Source organism: Podarcis gaigeae (genome assembly GCF_964106915.1).
Source record: "Podarcis gaigeae genome assembly, chromosome: 9".
Lineage (NCBI taxonomy): Eukaryota > Metazoa > Chordata > Lepidosauria > Squamata > Lacertidae > Podarcis > Podarcis gaigeae.
The window spans coordinates 58,239,870-58,263,586 of NC_139685.1; the positions used below are offsets into that span (position 1 = coordinate 58,239,870).

The window sequence follows — 23,717 nt, forward strand, 5'->3', positions numbered from 1 at the left end:
AGGACTTCAAAGCATAACATCACCCGACATCACAGTGACATTAGGTCAGGTCTTCCCCACCTCTGTTCTAGGCACCTCTGTTCAATGGCATTTTCAGTTGTCATCAGTGATGCCTCCAACTGCTATTCCTCTCTAACTAGAGTCTGAAGCTGAAAATCCAGGAGCTGGAAAATGCCATGAGTGAAATGAGAAGAAATTTCCAGGAAAGGGAAAAGGCTGCCCAGTTGGCAATGGAGCTGAAAGTGCGAGCGGCCAAGAATGATGCGGTCCGTCTTGGGGCTGTATTAAAGGAGAAGGAGAACAGCCTAAGAAGTGCACTTGCAGAGCAAGAAACTCTCAAGGTATGCACTGACTTCCTAAGAGAGCCATTTCCTGTTTTCATGCTTTCTATTACAGACGGAAGTGAAGCTACTCCAAAGAACCTAATACTGGTTTACCTTCATAACATTTTATGTTCCCTCCACTCACCTTTCTCCCAATCTGCTCCAGGCAGCATGCATGTCTTCCTCCACCTCCATTTTATCCTCATGCTGTTAGGTTCACTGATAGTAAGTGGCCCAAGGTGACCCAGTGAGCTTCATGGCTAAGTGGGGGTTTGAACCTTGATCTCCCTGGTCCAAAGCCAGCACTCAAACCCAGGCATTGGGAACCTCTGTCCTGCAGGCCAGATTAGACCCAGCAGGGGTCCCAGTTTGGTTCACGAGGCTGTCTTTCCCCAATGTATTGCCACCTGCCCCACACCCAATGTCATATGTGATGCTGGATGTGGGGACAGATAGACGCAACTGGAAAGGACCAGCCAGAAGCTCAAAGTGGGTTCCTGGTTATTTGAAAGTGCTGCTCAGCAAGCCCTACTGTGATCAGCTGCACCCAGGAATAATAATAATAATAATAATAATAATAATAATAATAATAATAATAATATAAAATGATCAAACATTTAAAACATCCCTAAACAGGGCTGCCTTCAGATGTCTTATAAAGTCAGATAGTTGCTTATTTCCTTAACATCTGATGCGACAGTCTTCCACAGGGCGGGCACCACTACCCAGAAGGCCCTCTGCCTGGTTCTCTGTAGCTTCACTTCTCGCACTGAGGGAACCCCCAGAAGGCCCTCAGAGCTGGACCTCAGTGTCTGGACTGAATGATGAGGCTAGAGATGCTCCTTCAGGTATACTGGGCCAAGGCTGTTTGGGACTTTAAAGGACAACACCAACACTTTGAATTGTGCTCAGAAACATACTGGGAGCCAATTTAGGTCTTTCAGGACCGGTGTTATATGGTCTGGGCAGCTGCTCCCAGTCACCAGTCTAGCCGCTGCATTATGGATTAGTTGCGCTGTATTCTGGATTAGTTGTAGTTTCCAGGTCACCTTCAAAGGTAGCCCCATGTAGAGCGCATTGCAGTAGCCCAAGCGTGAGTTAACTAGAACATACACCACTCTGGCTTTGTCCAATTTCAGCCATGGTTTTGAATTCATTTTTGCTTTGTGGACAGTGTTTCATAACGACCATCAGGTGATTGACAGGTAGGTGGCCTTGTGCATCCGACAGAGAAGCTTCCCACCCCTGCTCTAACCATGAATCAACACTGGCTTTTCATAAATCCATGCGAAACACAAGAATGTATTGTACCTTGTATATGCTGACAGATATGGTACCTTTAGCCAAAGCACTAGAGCCCAAGTGTGAGGCTCTGTAAGCTTACTTAAATGAATAATTCTTAATCTTGGCTAGTAGGAGGAAGTTGCTGCTGCGACTGTGCAACTCTGGTAGCCTGATCTCATCTGGCATTTAAACTGTTGATGATTTTTAACCATTGTCTGTAGCTTTCGAGAATAGCCTGCTTGCCAAGGGTGCATAGCAACTCTTCCCCCTCCTGCTTAGACGTCTTCTTGCCTCCCTCTTAATTTTAGGCCAAACTTGATGAAGGTGTTGAATCGAACAAGGATGAAATCGAGGAACTCAAAACTCAGCTTGCTAAAGCAGACATGGCAAGAATGAAGCAGAGCAAATATTTTGATCAAGAGTAAGTCCCGTTTTACTTTGCTGGCTTTTCTTTGGTGGCCCCTGAATAATAGTCTGGAGATCCAACTTTCCTGAAAATTGTTAGCCTTACAAGATTGGGGCTTGGACTTCTTTGGCTTAAGCTGGACTCCACTGGCTCCTTAACTCAGGGGAGCCTAGTTGACACCATTGGTCCCTAAGCAGGTGGCCCTCTTGTCTGTTCTTTAAGGGGCAGATGGAACTGATGGGGAGGAGGTGCCCCATCTAGCTGGTGAGAGCAGCAGTGAGTAGAGGTAGCAGTTATTGATGTCTGGTTCTTCTCTTCCTCAAAAGCCAATTGGAAATGATGGCCTCTGACAAAAGTAGGCTTTGGCCTCTGAAAATATATGTCAGAAAAGTTAGTATTTAAAGTTTGATGAAGTACAGCTTGGTCCTTGGTTGACTCCAGTTTTATGTCAATAAATTTCCCACAGTGGGAAACGGGAAGAGAGGCCTTTGCCTCCAATCCAGCTGGGCTTTTCATAGGTACTTAACAAGACTTTTGCAGAGCAACCTTATGCATACCTATTTGGAAGGAAGCCCCAGAGTGTTAAATGGAGCATGCTCCCAGGTATAGTTTTGGGGTTGGGGAGGGATTGCAGCCTTGATTTCTTTTTCTTTTTTATAAGCAAAATGAAGAATCACGTTATTGTTCTTTTTCCAGAATGGCTAATGCAAAAGCTCTTGCGGAGCACAGAGAGGAGCAGTTGAGAAAACTCAAGGAAGAACTTCGCAGAGTGCAACAAGAGCAGGATATGACTGGTAAGCAGATATCAATCGAGCAAAGTCATATTCTGACTGTATCAACTGTGTTTTTAAGGTGTAGATCAGGGGGTGGAACCTCTGGCTTGGGGATCAAATGTGGCCCTCTAGGCCTCTCCATCCGGCCCTCAGGACATTTTCCAGGTCATACCCATCACTAACTTGCTCTTTGAGTGTCTTTGAACTGTGATAAATGCCTTTTGGTTGCCGGATGGAAAGATGTGTGTGCAGAAGTCTCTGTGTGACTATTATGTAGTCTCCTGTACAAACCTCCAAGTCACGCCTCTGATCTTGCCCATTTTTTCCACTGGCCCTTCTTGCCACTGGGGTGCAGCCTCCAAAAAGTTACCACCAAGGAAATGCAGGCACATGCTGCAAAGGGCCAAATGGACAATCATAAAAAGGCCTCTTTTACTATTCTGAGTTATGGAGCACAATAAATAAGATATGTCTAACAAGAGAAGCAAGCATTTCATCTCTGTAAGGCTAGTATTCACAGATTCCTTTGTGTCTCCAAAGTACTTACAATTACTGTACAACCAACTGATAAAGCTTCCCTTGAAATGTGACGCAATGCTTATGTTGATTTGATTGCAAAATCAGTATTTTTTAAATTGCATCTTACCTTAACAATTGTATTATCCAGGATTTTAGAGAGTTATTTAATTTTGGAAGTTGAGAATTCTGTGCTAAAATGCCCAGCCTGAAACTATACACCTTGTAAATCTGTATCTTTGATTAATCTTCTAATCTCTATCTGCTGTCTTGGAAAAGGGTGTATTCAGTATTCAGGATATATGCATCCCCACCTTCCAGGCACCTCTGCAGACCTGGGAAACTGGCACACATAGGCATAGCAGAGTTCTTAAATGATACAGTTACCATCCAACGCAGGCATGGGCAAAGTCCGGTCCTCCAGATGTTTGGGACTACAATTCCCATCATCCCTGACCACTGGTCCTGTTAGCTAGGGATGATGGGAATTGTAGTCCCAGTCATCTGGAGGACCGGAGTTTGCCTATGACTGATCCATCCATTCATGTTGTTTGCTTCTGTCAGTCACTGTGATGTTTTCAGTTTTTAACAGGCTCCTTTCATTAACCCTCTTTTTCAGTAATAGCATCGCACAAAGACAATTCTCAGGTACCACTAGCGATTACTTGTGGTGGTGGAAGTGGAATAGTACAAAGTACCCAGCTTCTTGTGCTGAAATCTGAGCATGCGAAACTGGAAAAGGAACATGCTCAACTGAAGAAAAAACTGGAGATTATGTTAAAGTAAGCCCTAAAGTTTATCTGGAATTGTTCTTCTCCCACTATCAGTTGCATGTCTGTTCTTCAAAACTGTGATGCTCTTAACAGTGGCATTTCTCTTGAGACAAATATGCTTGTGCATAAGTTTGGTAGGCCATGAATCTCAGAATCCTAAGCTGCCGCCTGCCTTGGACTGCAAAAGCAAGCTGCCTGGTGAGCCACAGTATGTGGCTGATGTGTTGCATACAGATGGTGTGGATTGGCTTCTCAGAATGTACCATGCCTTGGCACGGAGGTCCCCAACCTTTCTGGGCCACCAGGACATGTATGGATGTCTAAGGTTGTTGTGCGCACCACAAAATACCCACTTTACAGAGCTCACCCCAGTATGAAAAACACCTCTGTGCTCCCACCCAAAAAAACCCCAAATGAATAATCCACAGCCTTGGTGAGCACTTGTGTGTGTCTTAGGGGGCACTATGGTACCCGCAAGTGACAAGTTGGGGGCCACAAGTGTAGCACATTACATTTAGGTGTTTCTACTGTTAACAGAAAAATCTGAGGGCTCCCTTGGACAAAAAACAAGGACACCAGCCAGAAATACCAGAGCAAAACAGTGAATTGTTACATTTGGTATTGTGTTGCAGAGGCCCTTTGAATAGATAGGAAGAAACTGTGATGAAGTGTTTTGTGGGGGCAAGTCACAAAAGTGATTGTGCTGATTTTGGTAGTGCGTGATGTGCATGATATCTGCTGGAGGGGCAACCCCCACCCCACCCCACCTATACATTAATTCCTGCACTCGGCCACAAAGCTCAGTCATGACCTCTTGACCCAAGCTATGTCCCAGATCTGTTGTGAGTAGGGAAAGGTGTGTGGGAGAAGAGTCATGCCTGCTGCCTTGTGTTGCCTTGGAGTTGAAAGGCAAGCTACACAATACAAAACCAATCAGTACCATTGAATACATTTGTCTATTCCAGTGTCAGTTCACGACACGTCAGTTTGTAAGCAGGCCAAAGCCCAGCGGCTTAGCTTGCATCGTTTTGAATGAAGGCATGCTAGAGGTGTTTCTTAAATAGTGCTGCTGCCACTATTCAGAAGGGGAGGAGGTGGAAACAAGTTCCATGTTTCAGGGGATGGGACGTTTGAAGCAGAGTCTGATCTCTCCAGCGAGGGGGCCTGGCAGCAGGCCTCCCACTGCTAGCTCGCCTCCTTTCTCCAAATAGGAACTAGTAATTCAAATCTTAGGCAGCGATCACATGTCTGACAAGAGGACTGATCTCATCTAGGCCACCACTGAGAGTCATGTGCAGAATTTCATGCGAGGCAGTATTTAGAATGAGAAGACTTCCAGTGGCAACAAGCTGACTATCTTCAGGTAGATCAGCCTGAGGGCCACTAACTTCTAAACACACTATCACATCCCTCTACATCCAAGCCTTTATCAGAGTGCAAGGACAGGCAGGCAAGAATACTCAAGAAGGCTGTGAGGGAAGGCCAGCGTCCTGGGAGATCCCCAAAGGCCAGGCAGAGAGGTCTACATAGAGGGCTTCCTTTGACCCTCAGGGCTGAGGTTCCCCACTGATGTGCTAGATGAAGCCAAGCCTTTCCCTCTGCTTGTAAGGGGTGGGTTTTGTAGGCTGAGAGCACAAAAATGACTCTTCTCTTCAGCGTGTCTCCTTTGTGTTCCAGAAATGAGCTGCTCTGGAAGGAGGAAGTTAGGAAATGGAAGGAGCGGTCCTTGAGGAGGCAGCGGTCCACAAGCGAGGAGCAACAGCTAAAATCACCAAGGAAGACTGTTCCTCCTTCTGTGTCGGAGCAGCCATCTTCTCCCTGTAGAGAGTGGTCCTTGAGGAGGCAGCAGCCCACAAGCGAGGAGCAACAGCTAAAATCACCAAGGAAGACGGTTCCTCCTTCTATGTCAGAGCTGCCATCTTCTCCCTGTAGAGAGCGCTCCTTGCAACCAGCTCTGTCGTTGGACACACCCGCTCCTGTGTTGTTGAGCTGTCCAACCTTCTTTGATAACTCTCGCTTAGGAGATTTTAAAGGTAGGTAATGGTGTGATACAGGGGTGTGCAGAAGGCAGACTGAGATCTGCTGGGAGACCTCTGTGAGATTTGCCGCAGATTGGCAAGGATTTGTGAATTCCAGCAGCTGGACAACTGCAGTAACGAAACAACTGTCCCCACCCACTGAAACAAAAGAAGACTGCCGAAATGAAGCAGGAACCACAGGAATGGCTTGTTTCTGGCACTCAGAACAAATCCCTTTGTTTAGCAGCCTCTTGGGGCACCATGTTCTTTCATGCATGTTACAGTTGGTGGATGTTGGGGTTCTCAGAAAACACAGTGGTATTATTTTCTATTAATATATATCTACTGCCCTTCATTACAATACCCCCCCCCCAGTTTTTATTTAGAGATGTAAATAAGTTTATTATTATTTACAGAGGTAGATCTCACAAGCCTCTCCCTTGGTGTAATATACTACCTGAAAGGGAAGAACCTCTAAGAAAAATGCAAATCCCATGAAAAGTGCCACACTATCAGCCATGTAAAGTGCTTCAAGGGTGCCTATGACCCTGAGTGCAGGAATAATCAATAATAACGTCTGTTACTTCTCATACACGCACTCAGAATAGGTGACTGGTAGGTCCAAAGTAGCTGGCAATAGTAGTTACACCATCTCTTGCATTCCAGTGTTCAGTGTGCCTTTTGGCCCACAGTTCCCCAGATGCTGCGGAGATAAAAAAATATAGCCAAAATGCAACAGCAAGAAGCAGGAAAGGCACTGCAAGGGTCTGGGAGGAGCAGGTGTGCGTAGTTAAAACTGCTCTCGTTAAAGCAAGCTGTAAGGTTCTCCCAGTACACTGATGCGCATGGTTGTGTTGCACTTTGCCATTTGCCGGAGCAGTTTTGATTCTGTTTTAAAGGCTCTGGAATGTTGTAGCACAAAAGCTAGCAGACTTTGTTCCCTCCTTCAGTTGCTTACTCAGTTATGCTGCTCTTCATTGTAGTACAGCAATTTGTTGGCACTTGAGTTCAACTTGGAAACGTAATACTGAGCTGGGTACAAATCATATCTGCCTGTGACTCTTTAAACTGAGTCTGCAGCTGTACTAAATAAATATTTCAAGGTCTGAAATATAGTGGGGTTGTTTTGATTCGTATAAATCTCAACATCTTTTGGGAGAGGCAGCTGCTGAGAAGCATTTAAGCATCGTTTTTAGCATAGTTGCAGTGCACTTTCTGCCCTCGTTTGCCAGCCTTGGCAGTGTAATTCCTTAAACATCACTCCTAGTACAGTTTTTCATCTCCGCACCTCCAAAGCATGGCTCTCAGCTGCACAGGAGACATGATTTAATTGCAGGACATCTAACACAAAGCACACCAACAAATTTAAATGACACAAGTTCAGCTCATTGCCATTTTGAGTTAGTACGGCTTATGAGCTTCAGTTGTCACAACGATTAATGGTATGTGTTGTGCTACGCTTTATACAAAGGCCCAGAACCCTCTACCCACAAATGGTCATTCTCTTCTGAACAATTGTTTTGCCTTCTGGTTGTCTCTAATAATGACAGATGTCTTGAAAACATGTTCTTGATTGCAGCCATTTTTATTTAAACAGATGTCCACTATTCTTTTCTCTAACAGACACAAAGTCTTCAGGTGTCCCGTCCACTGACAGAGCAGCAGAGTCTACAGACAAAAATTATAAGCAGTGGTTTGCAGGCTCAAACAATGACGATGCTTCTAAATGCAAGACACAATAGCTGTCTTGATATTTTTGTGGACACAGAATAATAGATTTCCATCTTCTTTTGACTTCATCATACTTATTTTTAATGTGTTTTTAAAAGAATAAATAAAGAATTGTTGTTGTTTAGTTGTGTCCGACTCTTCGTGACCCCATGAACCAGAGCACGCCAGGCACTCCTGTCTTCCACTGCCTTCCGCAGTTTGGTCAAACTCATGCTGGTAGCTTCGAGAACACTGTCCAACCATCTTGTCCTCTGTCGTCCCCTTCTCCTTGTGCCCTCCATCTTTCCCAACATCAGGGTCTTTTCCAGGGAGTCTTCTCTTCTCATGAGGTGGCCAAAAGTATTGGTGCCTCAGTTTCACGATCTGTCCTTCCAGTGAGTACTCAGGGCTGATCTCCTTAAGAATGGATGGTTTGATCTTCTTGCAGTCCATAAAGAATACCTTTGCACAAATATTTCTGTTGTTGAAACTGAAGTCATCTTTCTAAAGTGTGATGGTACAGAGGTAAATTGAGACGTGTGTCAGCTCATCATGACAACCGCTCCGTAGCCACATCTCCAAGGGGAGTCCAAAAATGTAGGCAGCTGTAGTTGATCCCTGAGCTGACAAAAGCTGGTATAGCAGTCAGAATGCTGGAATTTGGATCGGATGGTCTGGATTTGGGTTGTTAATCCAGCCTCGTGCATGACTAGTCCTATGCACTGTTCCATGGGGGGTTAGCGCCATTTAACTCGGTGCTTGCTTCTGACTAAAATAGGCTGTTTGTAGAGCTCTGAGCTTTAAACAAAGGTCTTCAGCCAGCAAGCAGTCTTGCAAAGTGTTAAATGGTTAGCATGAAGCAGAAATCCCATCTCTAACCTCTGCTCAAATATTTTCCCATTTCCCCTATGCTAGCTTTGAAAGCCTCGTTATCGCCTCAGTCACTTGCCACAGCAAGGAGTATCCCCGCATCCCCTTCACAAAGAGGAGTTCCATGCATCCACATTGATGAAAGCATAGGGCCCACAGCTGAGATGGGACTGAGTTATGCAGCATGATCCACTCCCCCTGAGCCATGAACACTGTTTTCCTTATGCTAAACTTGTGGTAGAAAGCTGAGTGTTTGTCTGGCATTACAGCTCCACTGATACTGGTTCATCCTCCCTTTAAAGAAGTAAAAATATGTGAAGGCTAAATCCTAGATAAGACAGGCAACACAAGGTTACCAAGCGGTGAGTTACAGAGCACATGTTAGCTTCCAGGGTCCCATTGGTAAGCCTGCCATAAGACAAAACATGCATTTTTTTTAAGTTTCTAGATCTGGTTCCCAAACTTCCATGGATCACTTGAAAATTGCTGAGGGTCTTTGTGCACCATATAATGGCTTTTCGGCCTGTTGTAGCAATTGTAACATGATGCGATGGGACAATGGATGATCTTTAATTGCATTTTTATTGTTGCTTTTATTTCTTGTGTTTCATTGTACTACAGTTTGCATTCCATAGAACTCAAATAATACCATAAATGACAATATGGGAAATAAAAAAAGCAACAAAAATTACAAATAAAAATTTAAGTGAATATTAAGGCAGACCTGAATGAAGTTCATGGACCACAATTTGGGAACCTCTGTTCTAGTTGATAATGTATGACTGTAAATTGATAAAAATCGGAAGCAAGATACTAAGCAAGATTTTAATTTGGTGTGCCGATGGCCATTGGCAGAATACATGTGGATGTTTGCCTAAGTGTATGCAAGTTGCAGAATCTGCTTGTTTCCTTGTGAGGTAAATGAGTTTAGCCTGGTATAGAAATAAGCTTCCTTTTAACACAACCCTCAGCATGGTCTGCATTCCCTGAGATTCGCCTTAGTATAGCTGGCAACTGCCAATAGTAATAAAAATTAAAATAGGTAGACATAGCACTTTCTCAGTCATCTTGTTCCCAAAGCCAGCATGGTGGAGCTTGCACATTCATATAATCTTTTCTTTTTAGAAGTAATTTATTGCTGTTCATTCAGTGCAGTGGGCAGTATTCAACTAAATGTGTGTGAATGGAGCAATTTCAGTTTGAATTTTTCGCACTCCTATCTACACATGCTCCACCTGCCCCCCCCCCCAAAAAAAAAAATCTGTTCCAGGTGGTTGAGGGAGCCATGAGAACAGATTTAGGGAGTGCTGTATTAAATACAACCAGATGTACCGTAATTTTATCTAATTCATTTGTGTGGCATGGCCAACTCTGCTGAACAATTTTTATGAATTACATCTAGCACAAAAAATCAGACCTGTTAGCTATCCTGATCCTAGCATCTTGGTCAATCCATTTTGGCCAGAACTTTCCATGTGGGTGACACATTTTTTAGACATGCATAATTTTGCAACACAGTAATTCAGTTTTACTAGCAAACTAGAGGTTAAACTAACCCCTTTCCAGCCCCAGGAGTAGCATGGGGAGTGTCTGCGCAACACATCTACACACTGCAGCTGACACACCCAGTTTGGAAAGCTCTGGCTCTTAGCCTTTCGACAGTAGCATGAATTAGAGATATATTAGACATATATTTAAACTCCTCTCCGGTTAATTGAAAGCAGTGCCGTTTTGCCAGTTGTCTTTGTTCATAAGTAGCAGTCTGATGCCAACAGTCTTTTATGCATTGCCATAAAGTAGCTTAACCCTAAACTTCACTAGATGGCAGTATTTACTTCTACCACGGCAACGACTTATCTTAACTCGGAAGCAATTTGCCAGCACACGAGTTGAATCCCAGCATGCTCTTTGAAAAACACAAGTAACCGCCTCCTGGACAAAGGTCTCCAAAGAGGTCTTCACAGCACTCCTGAGGTAAATTTTTCCTCCATTCTTGTTCCTTTTCTTTACAAATAATAGACTCATTTGAGAATGGATTCTGGCAGATGAGAATTGTCTGCACTCTGGCAGTTTGTGTGTGTGCCATTAGCAGGCATAAGTAGGCTTGAATTATCTCTGCCTTTAGAAAAAGGTTTTGCCATGTGGAAAATAAGTAAAATAACCCAGTCATATGGGTGGCATATAAATATTAAGAGTATTGTTGTTATTGTTAAATAAAGGACTCAAAGCAAATGTCTAGCCATATGCTTAACCAGGGAAGTGCTAATCCTGCTCCGTTCTGCCTTGGTCAGACCACATCTGGAGTACAGTGTCCAGTTCTGGGCAGCACAATTTAAGAAGGATGTTGACATGTTGGGTTATGTGCAAAGCAGGGCAACCATATATCTAAAGGACTGTCACATGGAGGATGGGACAAGCTTGTTTTCTCCTGCTCTGGAGTAGGACCCAAACCAACGGATTCAAGTTACCAGGAAGGAGATTCCAACTCAACACCAGGAATAACTTTATGACAGCAAGAGCTGTTTGACAGTGGATGAGTCTCCCTTAGGAGGCTCTCCTTCCTTGGAGTCTCTGCTATCCCTGATACCGAGGAAACCAGACCTCCTGGAGTCTCGCACCTCTCTGAGCTTGTGGTGGCATGCAACAAATATATTAAAAGCAGTTGATCAGCTCCTAGTTACGCAAAAACGAAACCCTGCAAATATATTGAAATACGTGTGTGATTGATTGGCTCTACAACCAGCATGAAAGATAATGTGCATTTCTTGCAGCTGTTCCTTCTGTAGTTGGCACTGGTGAATCAGATACCACAATCTCTTTGAATCACCTACAGGGGGCACGATGGGCCGGCTGGATGGGAAGGTAATACTGATGTCTGCTGCAGCACAAGGAATTGGGCGAGCCACAGCTATTGTAAGTCCGGGAACTCTTACTGGGTTTGCTTTGGGTTGGATTTTGTACAAATGCATCTGCAAACAGCTGTCACAAATGTACTTGTGCTTGAATGTATTTAGATAGCGGTGAGGACTTGAGCAGGAGAGTACCTAGGGCAGGGGTCGGCAAGGTTTACCTTGCCTGAGCCTGTTCACTGCCGTGGAGCCCCCTCCGTGGGCTGGAGTGAGAGTGTGCGCCCGCCATTTTCTGCGTCTGTGCAGATGCGATTTCCGGCATCCGTGTCTGTGCAGACATGATTTCCGGTGCCAAAGAAGTGAGTCCCCATGCCGCGCTGTGCCAGTTTAGCACAGCGCATGGGGACTCGCTGAGTGGGTGGCTTGTGGGCCAGTTAAACAACCCCCGTGGGCCGCTTGTGGCCCATGAGCCTTAGGTTGCCTACCCCTGACCTAGGGGTTGGCGCAGGCCATGGAGGTGCAAAAATCATGCCTTTCCACTCTAGTTTGGAGTGGCTAGAAGGCCATCTATCTGTGTGTGTCAGGAGTTTAGCCCACACTCGAGTAGGACCCTGAACTGGACACATGCCCGACTGGCATGTTCCCTCCCTCCTGCTCGATTGTTCGGGAGCTTCATAAGCTTTCTTCAGCCCAAACATCACAGCGACCGATGCCAACCAACACCGGCACCCTTAGGGATCTGCAGAGTATGCACATCATGCACGTGACAGACCTCAGCAATTCAGCGTTTTGGCTAATCTACTTTATTTACATATAAACACACACGGCATGGCTCCCTCTCTCTCTAGCATCAGACAGCAAAGAGAAAAAGAACAAAGAACAATAGTCCCACTTCACGGAACACAGTAACACAAACATCCTGTCTCCATCACTTCCCACTCTGTGGAGTCAAAACATACCACGTCATGTGAAAGACAAAAATCCCATGACTGCAATCATGGAGCAGGAATTCTAACAGTGTGCTCCCTTGGCTGCCCCTCCGCTGCTCTGGGCAAGGCATCCAGGCTCCTCTGGGTTCCTCGTTGGAGGCATCCAGTCGCAGGTGTGGGCCATCGCAGCAACTCTGCAGCAACCTCCCCATCGCAGCAGCTTCCCCAGTCACTATTAGAAGTGTCAGTGGTCCCACTTGGAAAGGGTGCAAGGGGTATGGTGCCAAATGCCAGTACAGCTTGCCAAGGGCACAAGGGAGCCTAGGTAAGCCTCCGCTCTGAGGGAGGGAAGAAATCACAAAGGGGAAATCTTCAAGCGATCAAAGCTAGAGAGTGTAAACCAGGGATGGGGAACCAGTGGCGCTACAGACACCATTGGACTCCTGCTCTCATCAGCCCAAACCAACCTGTCCAATCATAGAATCACAGAATTGTAGAGTTGTAAGAGACCCTGAGGGTCGTCTAGTTCAACCCCTTGCAATGCAGGGATGTCAGTTAAAGCATCCATGACAGATGGTCTGTGAAAATGCCTTCGTATTTAGGAACAGAATATTCCAAATACAAAAATATTTTATTTATTTCACATAATTTATATGCCACTTGATTGTGACAACAACAATAGAGGTTTGATTGGACTATAAATGCAGTGAGAGGATGTGTCATTTGAATCCACTTCTTTGAGAAATCAGTCTTACCTAACTCTGTGTTTGATGTTTTGATGGCAGCTCCTCACAACAATCAGAACATTATCAAACCAGCTAACTATCCATGGCAGCTAGGAGGCAGAGGCCATGTTTTAATCTGTTCAGATATTAACTACATTTGGTTTGGTTTTGAAAGGCTTTTGCAAAGGAAGGAGCCAAGGTCATTGCTACAGATATCAATGAATCCAAACTCAGAGAACTGGAAGCCTATCCAGGTATTTCTTTAGTTATTTTGAGCCTGAGTCTGCTTCAGATTTTGGATGGATTTGGGGAGTGGAGTAGAGTAGAGCAGAACAGAACAGAACAGAACAGAAATATACCTTCTGAAGAGCAATTGGGGTGGGCTATCCAATGCATTTCACGTTTAAAGGTGAACTTACCTAATTTGCAGAATTTGAAACAAGATGTCCATTGAAATCCGTGCTTCTCTGAATTTTGCAGTGTAGTTCTCCAGCCAAGTAATGTGTACATAAATACATATACTAGTGTAAAGTGCACATATAAATATATATAATAGTGAAAATAACATGCAAAAATGCATTTTATTAGAAAAGGGAAGAGTGGAGCTCAAGGAGTTTTGAATTATTATTTTATTTTTAAAATGCTTTGTGCATCTGTATCTAATCTTGCCCCCTTCTAAAATTGATTTATTGGTGTGTGTTTTTCTTTTTGTAAGAAAATAATAAAAATAAAATCGGATTAAGGGGTGTTTTCAGGGCTGTGGAGGGTGTGTGTGCTGTGTCCCCTTGGTACAGTGGTGGAGGAAATGCTCTGTGGTGGAGGGGACGACGACAAAATTGTGGGGGTCAAGGAGGGCCGGAGGGGTGAGAAATGTCCCTACTTTCATCTGAGGAATACTGGAGGGTATGAGTCAATATCTTTGTACTCTGTAAGGTTTGCTTCCAAGTAAAACATGTGTTGTAGGTACCTTATAAAAATAGCTTTGAACACTGCTGGGCTTGCCAGCAAATTCCCAATCAAATTCCCTTGCCTCTAAAAATGAAAAATAAAAGTCCTGACCTGCGTTGTTAACTGAAGCCTTTCAGAGCATTGCCTGGCTTCAGATAAATCCAAGTTTTCTAGCAAAGAAATAAAGCTTAATAGCACTTTCTGTCATTTGTATTACTCAGCCATAATGGTTTGATTAGAGTTATTAAGCTGCTGACACCTGGGTAGTGTTAATTTTCTTTTGTTAAACTCTGATGCGGAAAAACAACACTTTTTCTACTGAAGGAAATTATTCATCAAGATTCAGGTGGAGCTGTGTGCATTAGGCCTATATTTACAGTGATTTAATATACTTTGAGGACAGCTCACTGATGGGGATGAAAGCCACCCACGTAGAGCTGGGAGAATTTCTGCGAAACATGATCACGCTGCCCCTGGAAGTCCTGTTGACTTTAATGGAAATATATTGACATTCTAGCTCCTTTCGCAACTTCTCTTCTCATGAAGTTGTCTTAGAAGAAGGGCATGAATATGCCCACTGACCGCACTTCACGCACAGAGCCAAGGGCCTGAAAAAGGGTGCTCCTCTCTGCATACAACCCTACACAAGTGAGTGCTTCATGTGATGGAGAACCCTGTACAACTGAGCTTCTAGCTCTGCAGAACACTTTGTTGTTGTTTAGTCATTTAGTCGTGTCCGATTTTTTGTGACCCCATGGACCAGAGCACGCCAGGCACTCCTGTCTTCCACTGCCTCCTGCAGTTTGGTCAGACTCATGTTTGTAGCTTCGAGAACACTGTCCAACCATCTCGTCCTCTGTCGTCCCCTTCTCCTTGTGCCCTCCATCTTTCCCAACATCAGGGTCTTTTCCAGGGAGTCTTCTCTTCTCATGAGGTGGCCAAAGTATTGGAGCCTCAGCTTCACGATCTGTCCTTCCAGTGAGCACTCAGGGCTGATTTCCTTAAGAATGGAGAGGTTTGATCTTCTTGCAGCCCATGGGGCTCTCAAGAGTCTCATCCAGCACCATAATTCAAAAGCATCAATTCTTCGGCGATCAGCCTTCTTTATGGTCCAGCTCTCACTTCCATACATCACTACTGGGAAAACCATGGCTTTAACTATAAGGTTCCTGGAGCAGGAACCGGCAAGCCACTCCAGTATCCCTGCCAAGTAAACTCCATGGACAAAGGCAACAGGCAGAACACTTACATGAATTAATTTGTATGTGCAGAGTCGCTCACTGCACAGAAGTGTACATACATGCAAGGTAATCATCCTTTATCATGAAACAATATTGCCTATTCTGATCATCTGATTTCCTCAACAGGCATCCAGGTTCGTGTGCTGGATGTCACCAACAAAGAACAAATTGAAAAACTGGCCAAGGAAGTGATGAGAATTGACGTTCTATGTAATATTGCAGGGTAAGCTGCCGTCGTGGGTCAATTGCCTTTCCTTTTCAATGTGCTTTTTAAAACAGAAGCACTGGGCTTTCAAACACTCCCCCCCACTGTGCTTTGAAGTCCCAACAATTGGAGCTTCAAAGCTCAGCACTCCCTGATGTTACTATGACCCTCGTGGTCCCTTCCAACTCAACAATTCTATGAAAAGTGGGCAACATGGCCCACCTGTCAAATTTGACCCTGCAAGGGTGAGGAGATGAGAGTTCAGCCCACTGACCAGGAAAAGATATATCCACCCAGGTATATGGGTTTAGAAGCTTTGACAATGAAGCAGCATAAAAATAACTAAAATAAAATAAAAGCCTGGACAACTTCAGCCGCTGAAGGTATATTTGAAAAGCCCTGAAAGCACAGGAAAACTACCTGTTGTTCCTTGTGTCTTTTATGCCAGATTTGTCAGTACGGGGACCATTTTGGAATGTGAGGAAAAAGACTGGGATTTCACTATGAACGTCAACGTTCGCAGTATGTATCTGATGATCAAAACATTCCTGCCTAAGGTAAGGCCAACATGCTGTTCTCTTATCCTTTAGAGGTATAGCTCACTGTGTGCTCAGTAAAGGGCTGGTAAAAGTGATGTAAGAGGAGAAGGAGCCAGACCGAGATAATATTTGCAACTTACAATTCTCAGAGTGGTTTCACAATCCATCTCTCTTCCCAGGGAACTCTGGGAATTGTAGCACTTGGGAGGGGGATATGAGTCTCCTAACAACTCTCAGAGCCTTTAGCAAACAATACTTCCCAGGATTTATTGGGAAAAGCCATGACTGTTTAACCTGGTATGATTCTGCTTTAAATATATAGTGCGGATGGGGCCTTAGTCTAACCTCCTCCTGATAATTTAATAATTTTTTAAAGTCATTTACTGTACCATAAAAGGTAAAGGTAAAGGGACCCCTGACCATTAGGTCCAGTCATGACCGACTCTGGGGTTGTGGCACTCATCTTGCTTTATTGGCCGAGGGAGGCTGCGTACAGCTTCCAGGTCCTGTGGCCAGCATGACTAAGCTGCTTCTGGTGAACCAGAACCGTGCACAGAAACACCGTTTACCTTCCCGCCAGAGCGGTACCTATTTATCTACTTGCACTTTGATGTGCTTTCAAACTGCTATGTACCCACTAACAATTTTTCTGAAGCATTTCTTCTGGGGGCCCTCCACACTAGTGTTTTATCACAGGTGTGTTCTGCAACATGGTTTTGACCATTGTTCATTACTGGTGGATTAATTCTGCTTTGATGTGTGTTGTGATCCTCCCCCAATGCTATCACATTATTGTTGTCCAGAGAGACTATAGTGCAACCAAGGTGGGAAACGCCCCCCGCCCCCCCAATCCCTCAGGACATTTGTGACATAAAGAGTGAGAGAATTTCAGCAGGAAGTTGCAGGATATGCACTGATGGGAAATGAAGCAATGTGGCCGTCCCAAAACTTTTGCGGGTGCAAAGAGCATTAAACAGAATCACACAGGACTATCGTGAGCAATGTATGTGCAAATGAAAGGATGTTGGGGGGAGGGCCTTAAAGAATTATCCTGTCATGGGACAGCTTATCATACCATCAGTTTTAATGAAATAAGGTGAGAGCAGAGAACCTCACTACGTATTCCATCGCTGGCCACGAGACTTGTGGCATGAGACCAAGAGCATATAGATCTTTCATTTGCCCATCAAATATATGTTAATCCTTCTATGATTTTTGTGTGTGAAGTTTTAAAGCATCTGACAAAAGCTTTCTTTTTCAGTACAATTGCACCTTTTAAAAAAAGAAAACATAAACTACATCTGTGAACCCAAAGTTCAATTTAATTGTTTAAAATGACACAGTATTACATGAATGTCTTGCTTACGGGCTTCCCATAGGCTTCTTGTTGGCCACTGTGAGAACGGGATGCTGACCTAGACTGGCCTTTCTTTCCCCTGATCCAGCAAAGCTTTTCTCATAGTCTTCTGCTTGGTGTTCTTGTGGCGTCAAAACATTTTGTGTTTGCATTTTTCAAATAGATGCTGGCGGAAAAATCTGGTAACATCATCAACATGTCTTCTGTGGTATCTAGTATCAAAGGTCAGTAGCTTCGCAGTTTAAGCACAGCAAGGTTCATGTCATCCTTACCTTATTTTACACATATTTTAAAATGGACTGGTGCCTGTGATATAGGATATTTGGGGGCTATGTCCTTCTGGTGTTCTGTTGGTCTAAAACCAATCTAAGGGTCATTTCACATGAATATCTGTATTCATCTTGTCTGGTGGGGACTATGTATTCTTAGATGCAAGTGACGGGTACCCAGTGCAAAAAAAGCCCCACATTTTATGAAGGTTTATTACTGCAGGGACTACTTGCTGTCTTTTAGCATGTTAAAGATTTGTTTCAAAATGTTCCTGTGTAATTTGATTATTGTGAGTTGCCATGGGCTTCCTTGGAATGGGGAAGCAGGTTATAAGTTTGACATGACAAAACAAAGTTTTCACTATGCAGGACATTGCATACCATTTCTTATTCTATTATATTATTGACTTATCATAAACATATGTAGAAACTAACATGTTAACCATACAAACAATAACAGAACCATACACAGAGCATATTCAGTATATTAAAAAAAACAAATTACAGAGATGTAGTTGCATATAGCCGATGAGTCTATATAACCCAGCCACAATGAGTTGTGCCATTTCTGACCTTTTATAAAGGAAGCTGCTGTCAGCTTTAGGGCAGCTCCATAAATACTTGGTCTGCCACATCCATTACATTTTGATGGCTAGAGTGGCTTCTTAGAGCCAAGGCTGCAGTTTGGAAACCTCTGCCTCTGCTTAGCACTTGTACCATGGCAAGCAACACTAGGTGTGTCCAAGATGGTGTTGCCCTTGCTGATGTATTCTTGTAAATGCTAGAACACTAATAATATAGTGTACCTAACTTTTTTTGGCAGTCTGTTTAAGCTTCCTTTTGTTGTGGGATGAGAACTGCCAAGAATGAAGCATCAGACTTGGAGCAGGAATGGGCAACATTTGGGCATCCAGATAATAATATATAATAATAATTATATATTATTTATACCCCACCCATCTGGCTGGGTTTCCCCAGTCACTCTGGGCAGCTTCCAACAGAATATTGAAATACAATAGTCTAGTAAACATTAAAAGCTTCCCTAAACAGGTCTGCCTTCTGGTAGTCTGGTAGTTGTTTTTCTCTTTGACATCTGGTGGGAGGGCATTCCACAGGGCGGGTCCCACTACCGAGAAGGCCCTCTGCCTGGTTCCCTGTAACTTGGCTTCTCACAGCAAGGGAACTGCCAGAAGGCTCTTGGCACTGGACCTCAGTGTCCGGGCAGAACGATGGGGTTGAAGACGCTCCTTCAGGTATACTGGACCGAGGCCGTTTAGGGCTTTAAAGGTCAGCACCAACACTTTGAATTGTGCTTGGAAACGTACTGGGAGCCAATGGAGGTCTTTCAAGACTGGTGTTATGTAATCTCGGTGGCCGCTCCCAGTCACCAGTCTAGCTGCCACATTCTGGATTAGTTGTAGTTTCCAGGTCACTCCAGCTTCCATTGTCTCTGCCCATCATCCAAGCTGGCTGGGGCTGATGGGGGTTGTGGTCCAACCACATGTGGAGGGCCACAGGTATCTTGCAGCCTTGCTTTTATGGGTTGACCAGAAAGAGGCAAAACTGGGGTGACCTCCCAACATCTGCAAGTAATAGAAACCTTGGGTAGAAATGGAACAGCTGGAGAAATGGGGTCTAAATAGTGCATGGCAATATTCTCAGGGGCACAGAATGCAAACACACACACGCACAAGCTTTCTTTTATAGAAATCGATCTTTGTGCAATATGTTTTTAGATGAGAACAGGGAATAGAAGTTCAGCTCATCACAAGACTATTTAGAGACAGCCAATGAGAAGGCAGAATGAAGGCTATATAGAAATGCAAAATGAGCTTTTGCATTCTTTGGTATGATTTGATTTCCTGATTCCCACCCTGATCTCTTTCTCAGGAGCTGTTAAGAGGTGTGTCTATGGTACCTCAAAGGCAGCAGTTATTGGACTTACCAAATCCATAGCTTCTGACTTCATTGGGGAAGGAATCAGATGCAACTGTGTTTGTCCTGGTAAGAAGCATCCCAATATCTTTGTTCTGTTTGCAAGTTCGTGCAAAGTTACCATTTAAATACATGATGCCATTTAATTAATACATGAGAGCCAGTGTGGTGTAGTGGTTAAGAGCGGTAGTCTCGTAATGTGGGGAACCGGGTTCGCTTCCCCGCTGCTCCACATGCAGCTGCTGGGTGATCTTGGGCCAGTCACACCTCTTTGAAGTCTCTCAGCCTCACTCACCTCACAGAGTGTTTGTTGTGGGGGAGGAAGGGAAAGGAGAATGTTAGCCGCTTTGAGACTCCTGAAGGGGAGTGAAAGGCGGGATATCAAATCCAAACTCTTCTTCTTCTTAATGTTTGGGTATTTTCTTAGGCACTATTGACACTCCTTCTCTGCAGGAGAGAATCCAGGGCAGCCCTAATCCAGAACAGGTGGGCTATACAATTTCATTTTTTGCATTATGACACACAATCCGGCAGTGATAAGCTATTTAAAGCACCTTTCTTCTCCACAGGCTGCTTCAAAACATTCATTTTTCACCATTTTGTACCCAGGATTTATAACAAGTCAATAGAGTAAAAAGTAGAGTAAAATGTAAAAAGTAAGCAGATCCTCCTCACCTCTGAATGTAGGTAACTTATTCACCGCAAGCCTTTTTGCAGAATGTATTAATTGGCTTTGTTTAGCCATCATAGTAACCTATGGTTTATTCATAAACAATACCGTAGTTGGTTGTAATGGGAATGAGCCTAGCCTACATGAAGGCTTACATTCCCCCCTCCTCTTGTTTCCAGTTTGCATTAACTATAGTTAAGCACTAATAAACCATAATTATTTTACTATGATTCGTTTGCAACAAGCCAACTTCAAACCATGGTTTGTGAAAATGGCTTGTTGCAAGCAAACCATCATTAATATTAGCCTGTTTTGTCAGATAACACAACTGGCTGTGGTTATTCAAAAGCAGAAAAGAAAGCTTTTGTCTGTAAGAGGATTATAAGGGAAGTTCGTGAGTCTGTGGCAGAGCTAGGCTTGCCTAAATGCAACAACTGAGCTCACAACCCTATCGTTTAGAAGGGGCAGAATGCTCTTCTGCCTGTTGGCAGCTGTTGAAGTGCAGCCTCCTTTATAAATATTGACATCTCTTGACCCCATGTACAGCTTACCTTGGCAGTTAGATGTTTCAATTTGCCTTGGCTTTCCCCTCTAATTTCTTTGAACAGTATCTTGGGAACAACATTTGCGTGGAAGTTTGAGAAACTTCCAAACTATTCTAAACGATCTGGGTGTGGATTTGAAGTATCGCATGATGAAAAATAACGCCAGGGGAAAGTCCTGTGTATGAGAACCACGTCTAGATTTATTGATGCAGTGAATGCTTTTTATCACCAGGCACTGAAAGACTTTATGGCCAGGCAAAGGATAGGTAGGTTTGGGACAGCTGAAGAAGTAGCCCACCTGTTTGTATACCTGGCTTCCGATGAAGTAAGTACAATGGGTCAGCCATATAGCAGTACACCAGGTTGTCTGAAATAGTGCCTCTCTAACAGCTAGTGCCAACAGGCTTCTGTTTGCTGAGATAATGTTTTTTCAGGGCCCACCTATTCCCTTGACTGTAATCGGTTTCAGCTGTTTCTAATTCTGAAATTTAAATTATTGCAACCCACCCTGGGAATTGCTGGTGAAGCACAAGCGGTAGTAACAACAACAACAACAACAACAACAACAATAATAATAATATAGAACTGGGTGGGGGGCCTTAGGCCCCCTCATTCTGGCCCCCAGAACAAGCCACAGGCCCCATTGCTCACCAGTCCTTGTTCGAGTGCTTTTGACTGGCTAGAATGGTTCCTTGAACTCTTATTTGTCTAGAAAGAGGGTAGAGTGGGGTGTTTGTATAGCAAACTCATGGCACCAAGATAAAGTGTCCGTTTATTGTTCCAGCCACTCAGAACCTTTAATTTGAAGCAAGTAATGTTAACGAGGTGGGGTTTTGAATCCCAAACTGTGTCAGCGAGTCGGAGGGGTGGGCAGAGGTGGCTGGTGGAACAGGATGGTCCAGACAAAGGGGTCAGCGATTTGTGAGGTTGTGCCACCCGTGAGGAAGGAGCCAGAGGAAAGAGCCTGGGCAGTCAGGGACCGGAGGAGAGGAGGTTAGGGAAGAGTTGCAGGAAGCCGGAGAGGTGGAAGAGGCAGCCCCAGAGAGAGATGGGCCATTAGAAGTTCCTCCATCTCCTCCCTCACTGACTCCAAGGACAAGGAAGGGTTTACAGTGACGGAAGCAGCTGGAGCTGCCACACAGGAGACGTCAGTTGCTTGCGTGCACCATGCCAGATGAGGGTGTGTGTGGTTGTGTTGTTGCATCCCTGGTGTGTCTCTTCCTTGCACCTTAGGAACAGATGTAATCCAAGTGCTTTGCCAATAAAGAACTATGCTTTCCATCGCTTGTCCCCACCGGGGCTGGGTGTGCTCGGGACAAACTGTAGTTGCAATCCCTACAATTTAAGATCCTTCTTACATCCTTGCACAACTGTCTCAAATTCTTCCTCCCTCTGCTGCCTTGCCCCATCCAGTGAGAGCCAAACTAAGCATGACAGTGTCAATACAATGAGCAATGCACTGATGTTAATGGAAGCTGGTGTCGTAACTGGGCCCAGTGCTATCAAGTGAAGGCAGTGGAGCCTGCTCAGAATCTAGCGGCTCCTGGGTTGTCTCAGTCCCATCTGCACAAGGCCCCATTTTGGGGATTTTCACAGGCTACTGCTGGCAATCTACCTCCACTTCCAGTCCCGCCCAAACAGGATTTATATTGCAGCCTTAATCCTTTCACAATGGTCATTTAGTCATATGGAGTTCAATCAGCTTCTGAAACATTTAATATTGGTTGGGACCTGTTATGTACTGAGTTGAATAGGATCCAAACTGCAGCAGTCTGATTGGTCCTAGAACAATAGGATTCAGAATGCAGCAGTCTGATTGGTCCTAGAACAATGCAGCAGTATGATTGGTTGGTAGGAACCACCCAATCATGCTCCAGATAGAAGTGAATCCACAACCTGATTGGCTTACAGTAGAATTCCGGAATTAGCCAATCATGTGCAGCCCATTGTGTAAATAATGTATATAAGGCAGATACTTTGAGGGGACATTCATTCATTCCTCCTCACCACTATGAGCTGAATAAAGAGCATGAAATCACTTTGCAACTCTGAGTATATTTCAGGACCACTACATTTATAGTACTGTATTTACTGAGAAAACAATGACTTGAATAATGCTATATGCTCAAACTTTGTCCTTGCTTTCTTCAGTCAGCATTCATGACTGGCCGGGAGTACATCATTGATGGAGGCTGGAGCATGTGACCTGGTACCTGGAGATTTCTGTTTGCAAATGCTGAACGTCAGAGCTTGCAACGGTTTTGATGCCTAAAATGAACAATTTAATCAACTGTCTAATAGGTGCTAATCCAGTCTTTCTCTACGCAATGGATTTGTTTTACATTTTGTTTCTCATTTATCATGACATCTCCACTCCAGCTTTTGTGTCCACTTCAATCAGATGCATGTAATCCTTTTTTTTTTATAATATTTTTATTAATTTTAAGAAATACAGAAAGAAGAATAAAGGATAGTTATAAGAAAGTAGAGAAGAATAACAAATTTCCATATTCTTTTTCCATCCAATCTATAGGACTTCCCCACATCCTCCGAACCCTGCATTCCCTGTCATATAAAACATCAGCAATTTGTTAACTTATTTCAAAACTTAATGTATCTTCCATTTTATCATGTTCCCTAATTTCAATTTTACTATAACGCAGTTCTTGTATGCTTTGTATTAAACACAATAAAGTTATTTCATTACTTTACCTCTAAATTCTTGTGTCTTAATTTTCATTTCATTAACTTACATTTGCTGAAGCTAGAGTTTCCTAAAAGGTGCATTTTTTTAAAAACATTCATACAGCTTATAGTGTTTTTTCAAATAGT

The 23,717-nt window shown here is 43.9% G+C and overlaps 2 protein-coding genes and 1 long non-coding RNA gene across 17 annotated transcripts in view; 2 read left to right on the forward strand and 1 right to left on the reverse strand.

The window, feature by feature from the left end:
• CENPE (centromere protein E) overlaps window positions 1-7,943 on the forward strand; it is a 36,806-nt gene extending 28,863 nt beyond the window's left edge. For all 14 annotated transcript variants that reach the window (XM_083756234.1, XM_083756238.1, XM_083756242.1 and 11 more), the window contains 6 exons: window positions 141-341; window positions 1,916-2,028; window positions 2,710-2,807; window positions 3,922-4,084; window positions 5,753-6,108; window positions 7,717-7,943. In XM_083756234.1, coding sequence (XP_083612360.1) covers window positions 141-341; window positions 1,916-2,028; window positions 2,710-2,807; window positions 3,922-4,084; window positions 5,753-6,108; window positions 7,717-7,835 — 1,050 coding nt within the window. In that variant the 3' untranslated portion in view covers window positions 7,836-7,943. The remainder of the gene's footprint in view (window positions 1-140; window positions 342-1,915; window positions 2,029-2,709; window positions 2,808-3,921; window positions 4,085-5,752; window positions 6,109-7,716) is intronic.
• LOC310852910 overlaps window positions 1-23,088 on the reverse strand; it is a 490,613-nt gene extending 467,525 nt beyond the window's left edge. The window contains exons 1-2 of the long non-coding RNA XR_014568424.1: window positions 22,952-23,088; window positions 22,487-22,616 (exon numbers count right to left, since the gene is read on the reverse strand). This is a non-coding gene — a long non-coding RNA (uncharacterized lncRNA). The remainder of the gene's footprint in view (window positions 1-22,486; window positions 22,617-22,951) is intronic.
• BDH2 (3-hydroxybutyrate dehydrogenase 2) lies at window positions 10,549-23,297 on the forward strand. Of its 2 annotated transcripts, none has more exons than XM_083756948.1 (10): window positions 10,549-10,647; window positions 11,445-11,586; window positions 13,352-13,430; window positions 15,492-15,588; window positions 16,019-16,127; window positions 17,630-17,690; window positions 19,626-19,739; window positions 20,098-20,156; window positions 21,118-21,210; window positions 23,037-23,297. In XM_083756948.1, the coding sequence occupies exons 2-10, from the start codon at window positions 11,515-11,517 to the stop codon at window positions 23,088-23,090; spliced, it is 738 nt and encodes a 245-aa protein (XP_083613074.1). In that variant the 5' UTR covers window positions 10,549-10,647; window positions 11,445-11,514; the 3' UTR covers window positions 23,091-23,297. The 2 variants fall into 2 exon arrangements, with proteins under 2 accessions (XP_083613074.1, XP_083613075.1); XM_083756949.1 differs by having other exon boundaries at window positions 10,550-10,647; window positions 11,507-11,586.
• The last annotated feature ends 420 nt before the right edge of the window (window positions 23,298-23,717 follow it).

What these genes read in the sequence shown, in the direction of transcription:
- BDH2 (XM_083756948.1), top strand. Translation starts at nt 11,515, where the DNA reads ATGGGCCGGCTGGATGGGAAGGTAATACTGATGTCTGCTGCAGCACAA. An exon ending in TCAAAACATTCCTGCCTAAG is followed by an intron (nt 16,128 to 17,629) that starts GTAAGGCCAACA and finishes TTTTTCAAATAG; the next exon opens with ATGCTGGCGGAAAAATCTGG. An exon ending in TGTGGTATCTAGTATCAAAG is followed by an intron (nt 17,691 to 19,625) that starts GTCAGTAGCTTC and finishes TCTCTTTCTCAG; the next exon opens with GAGCTGTTAAGAGGTGTGTC.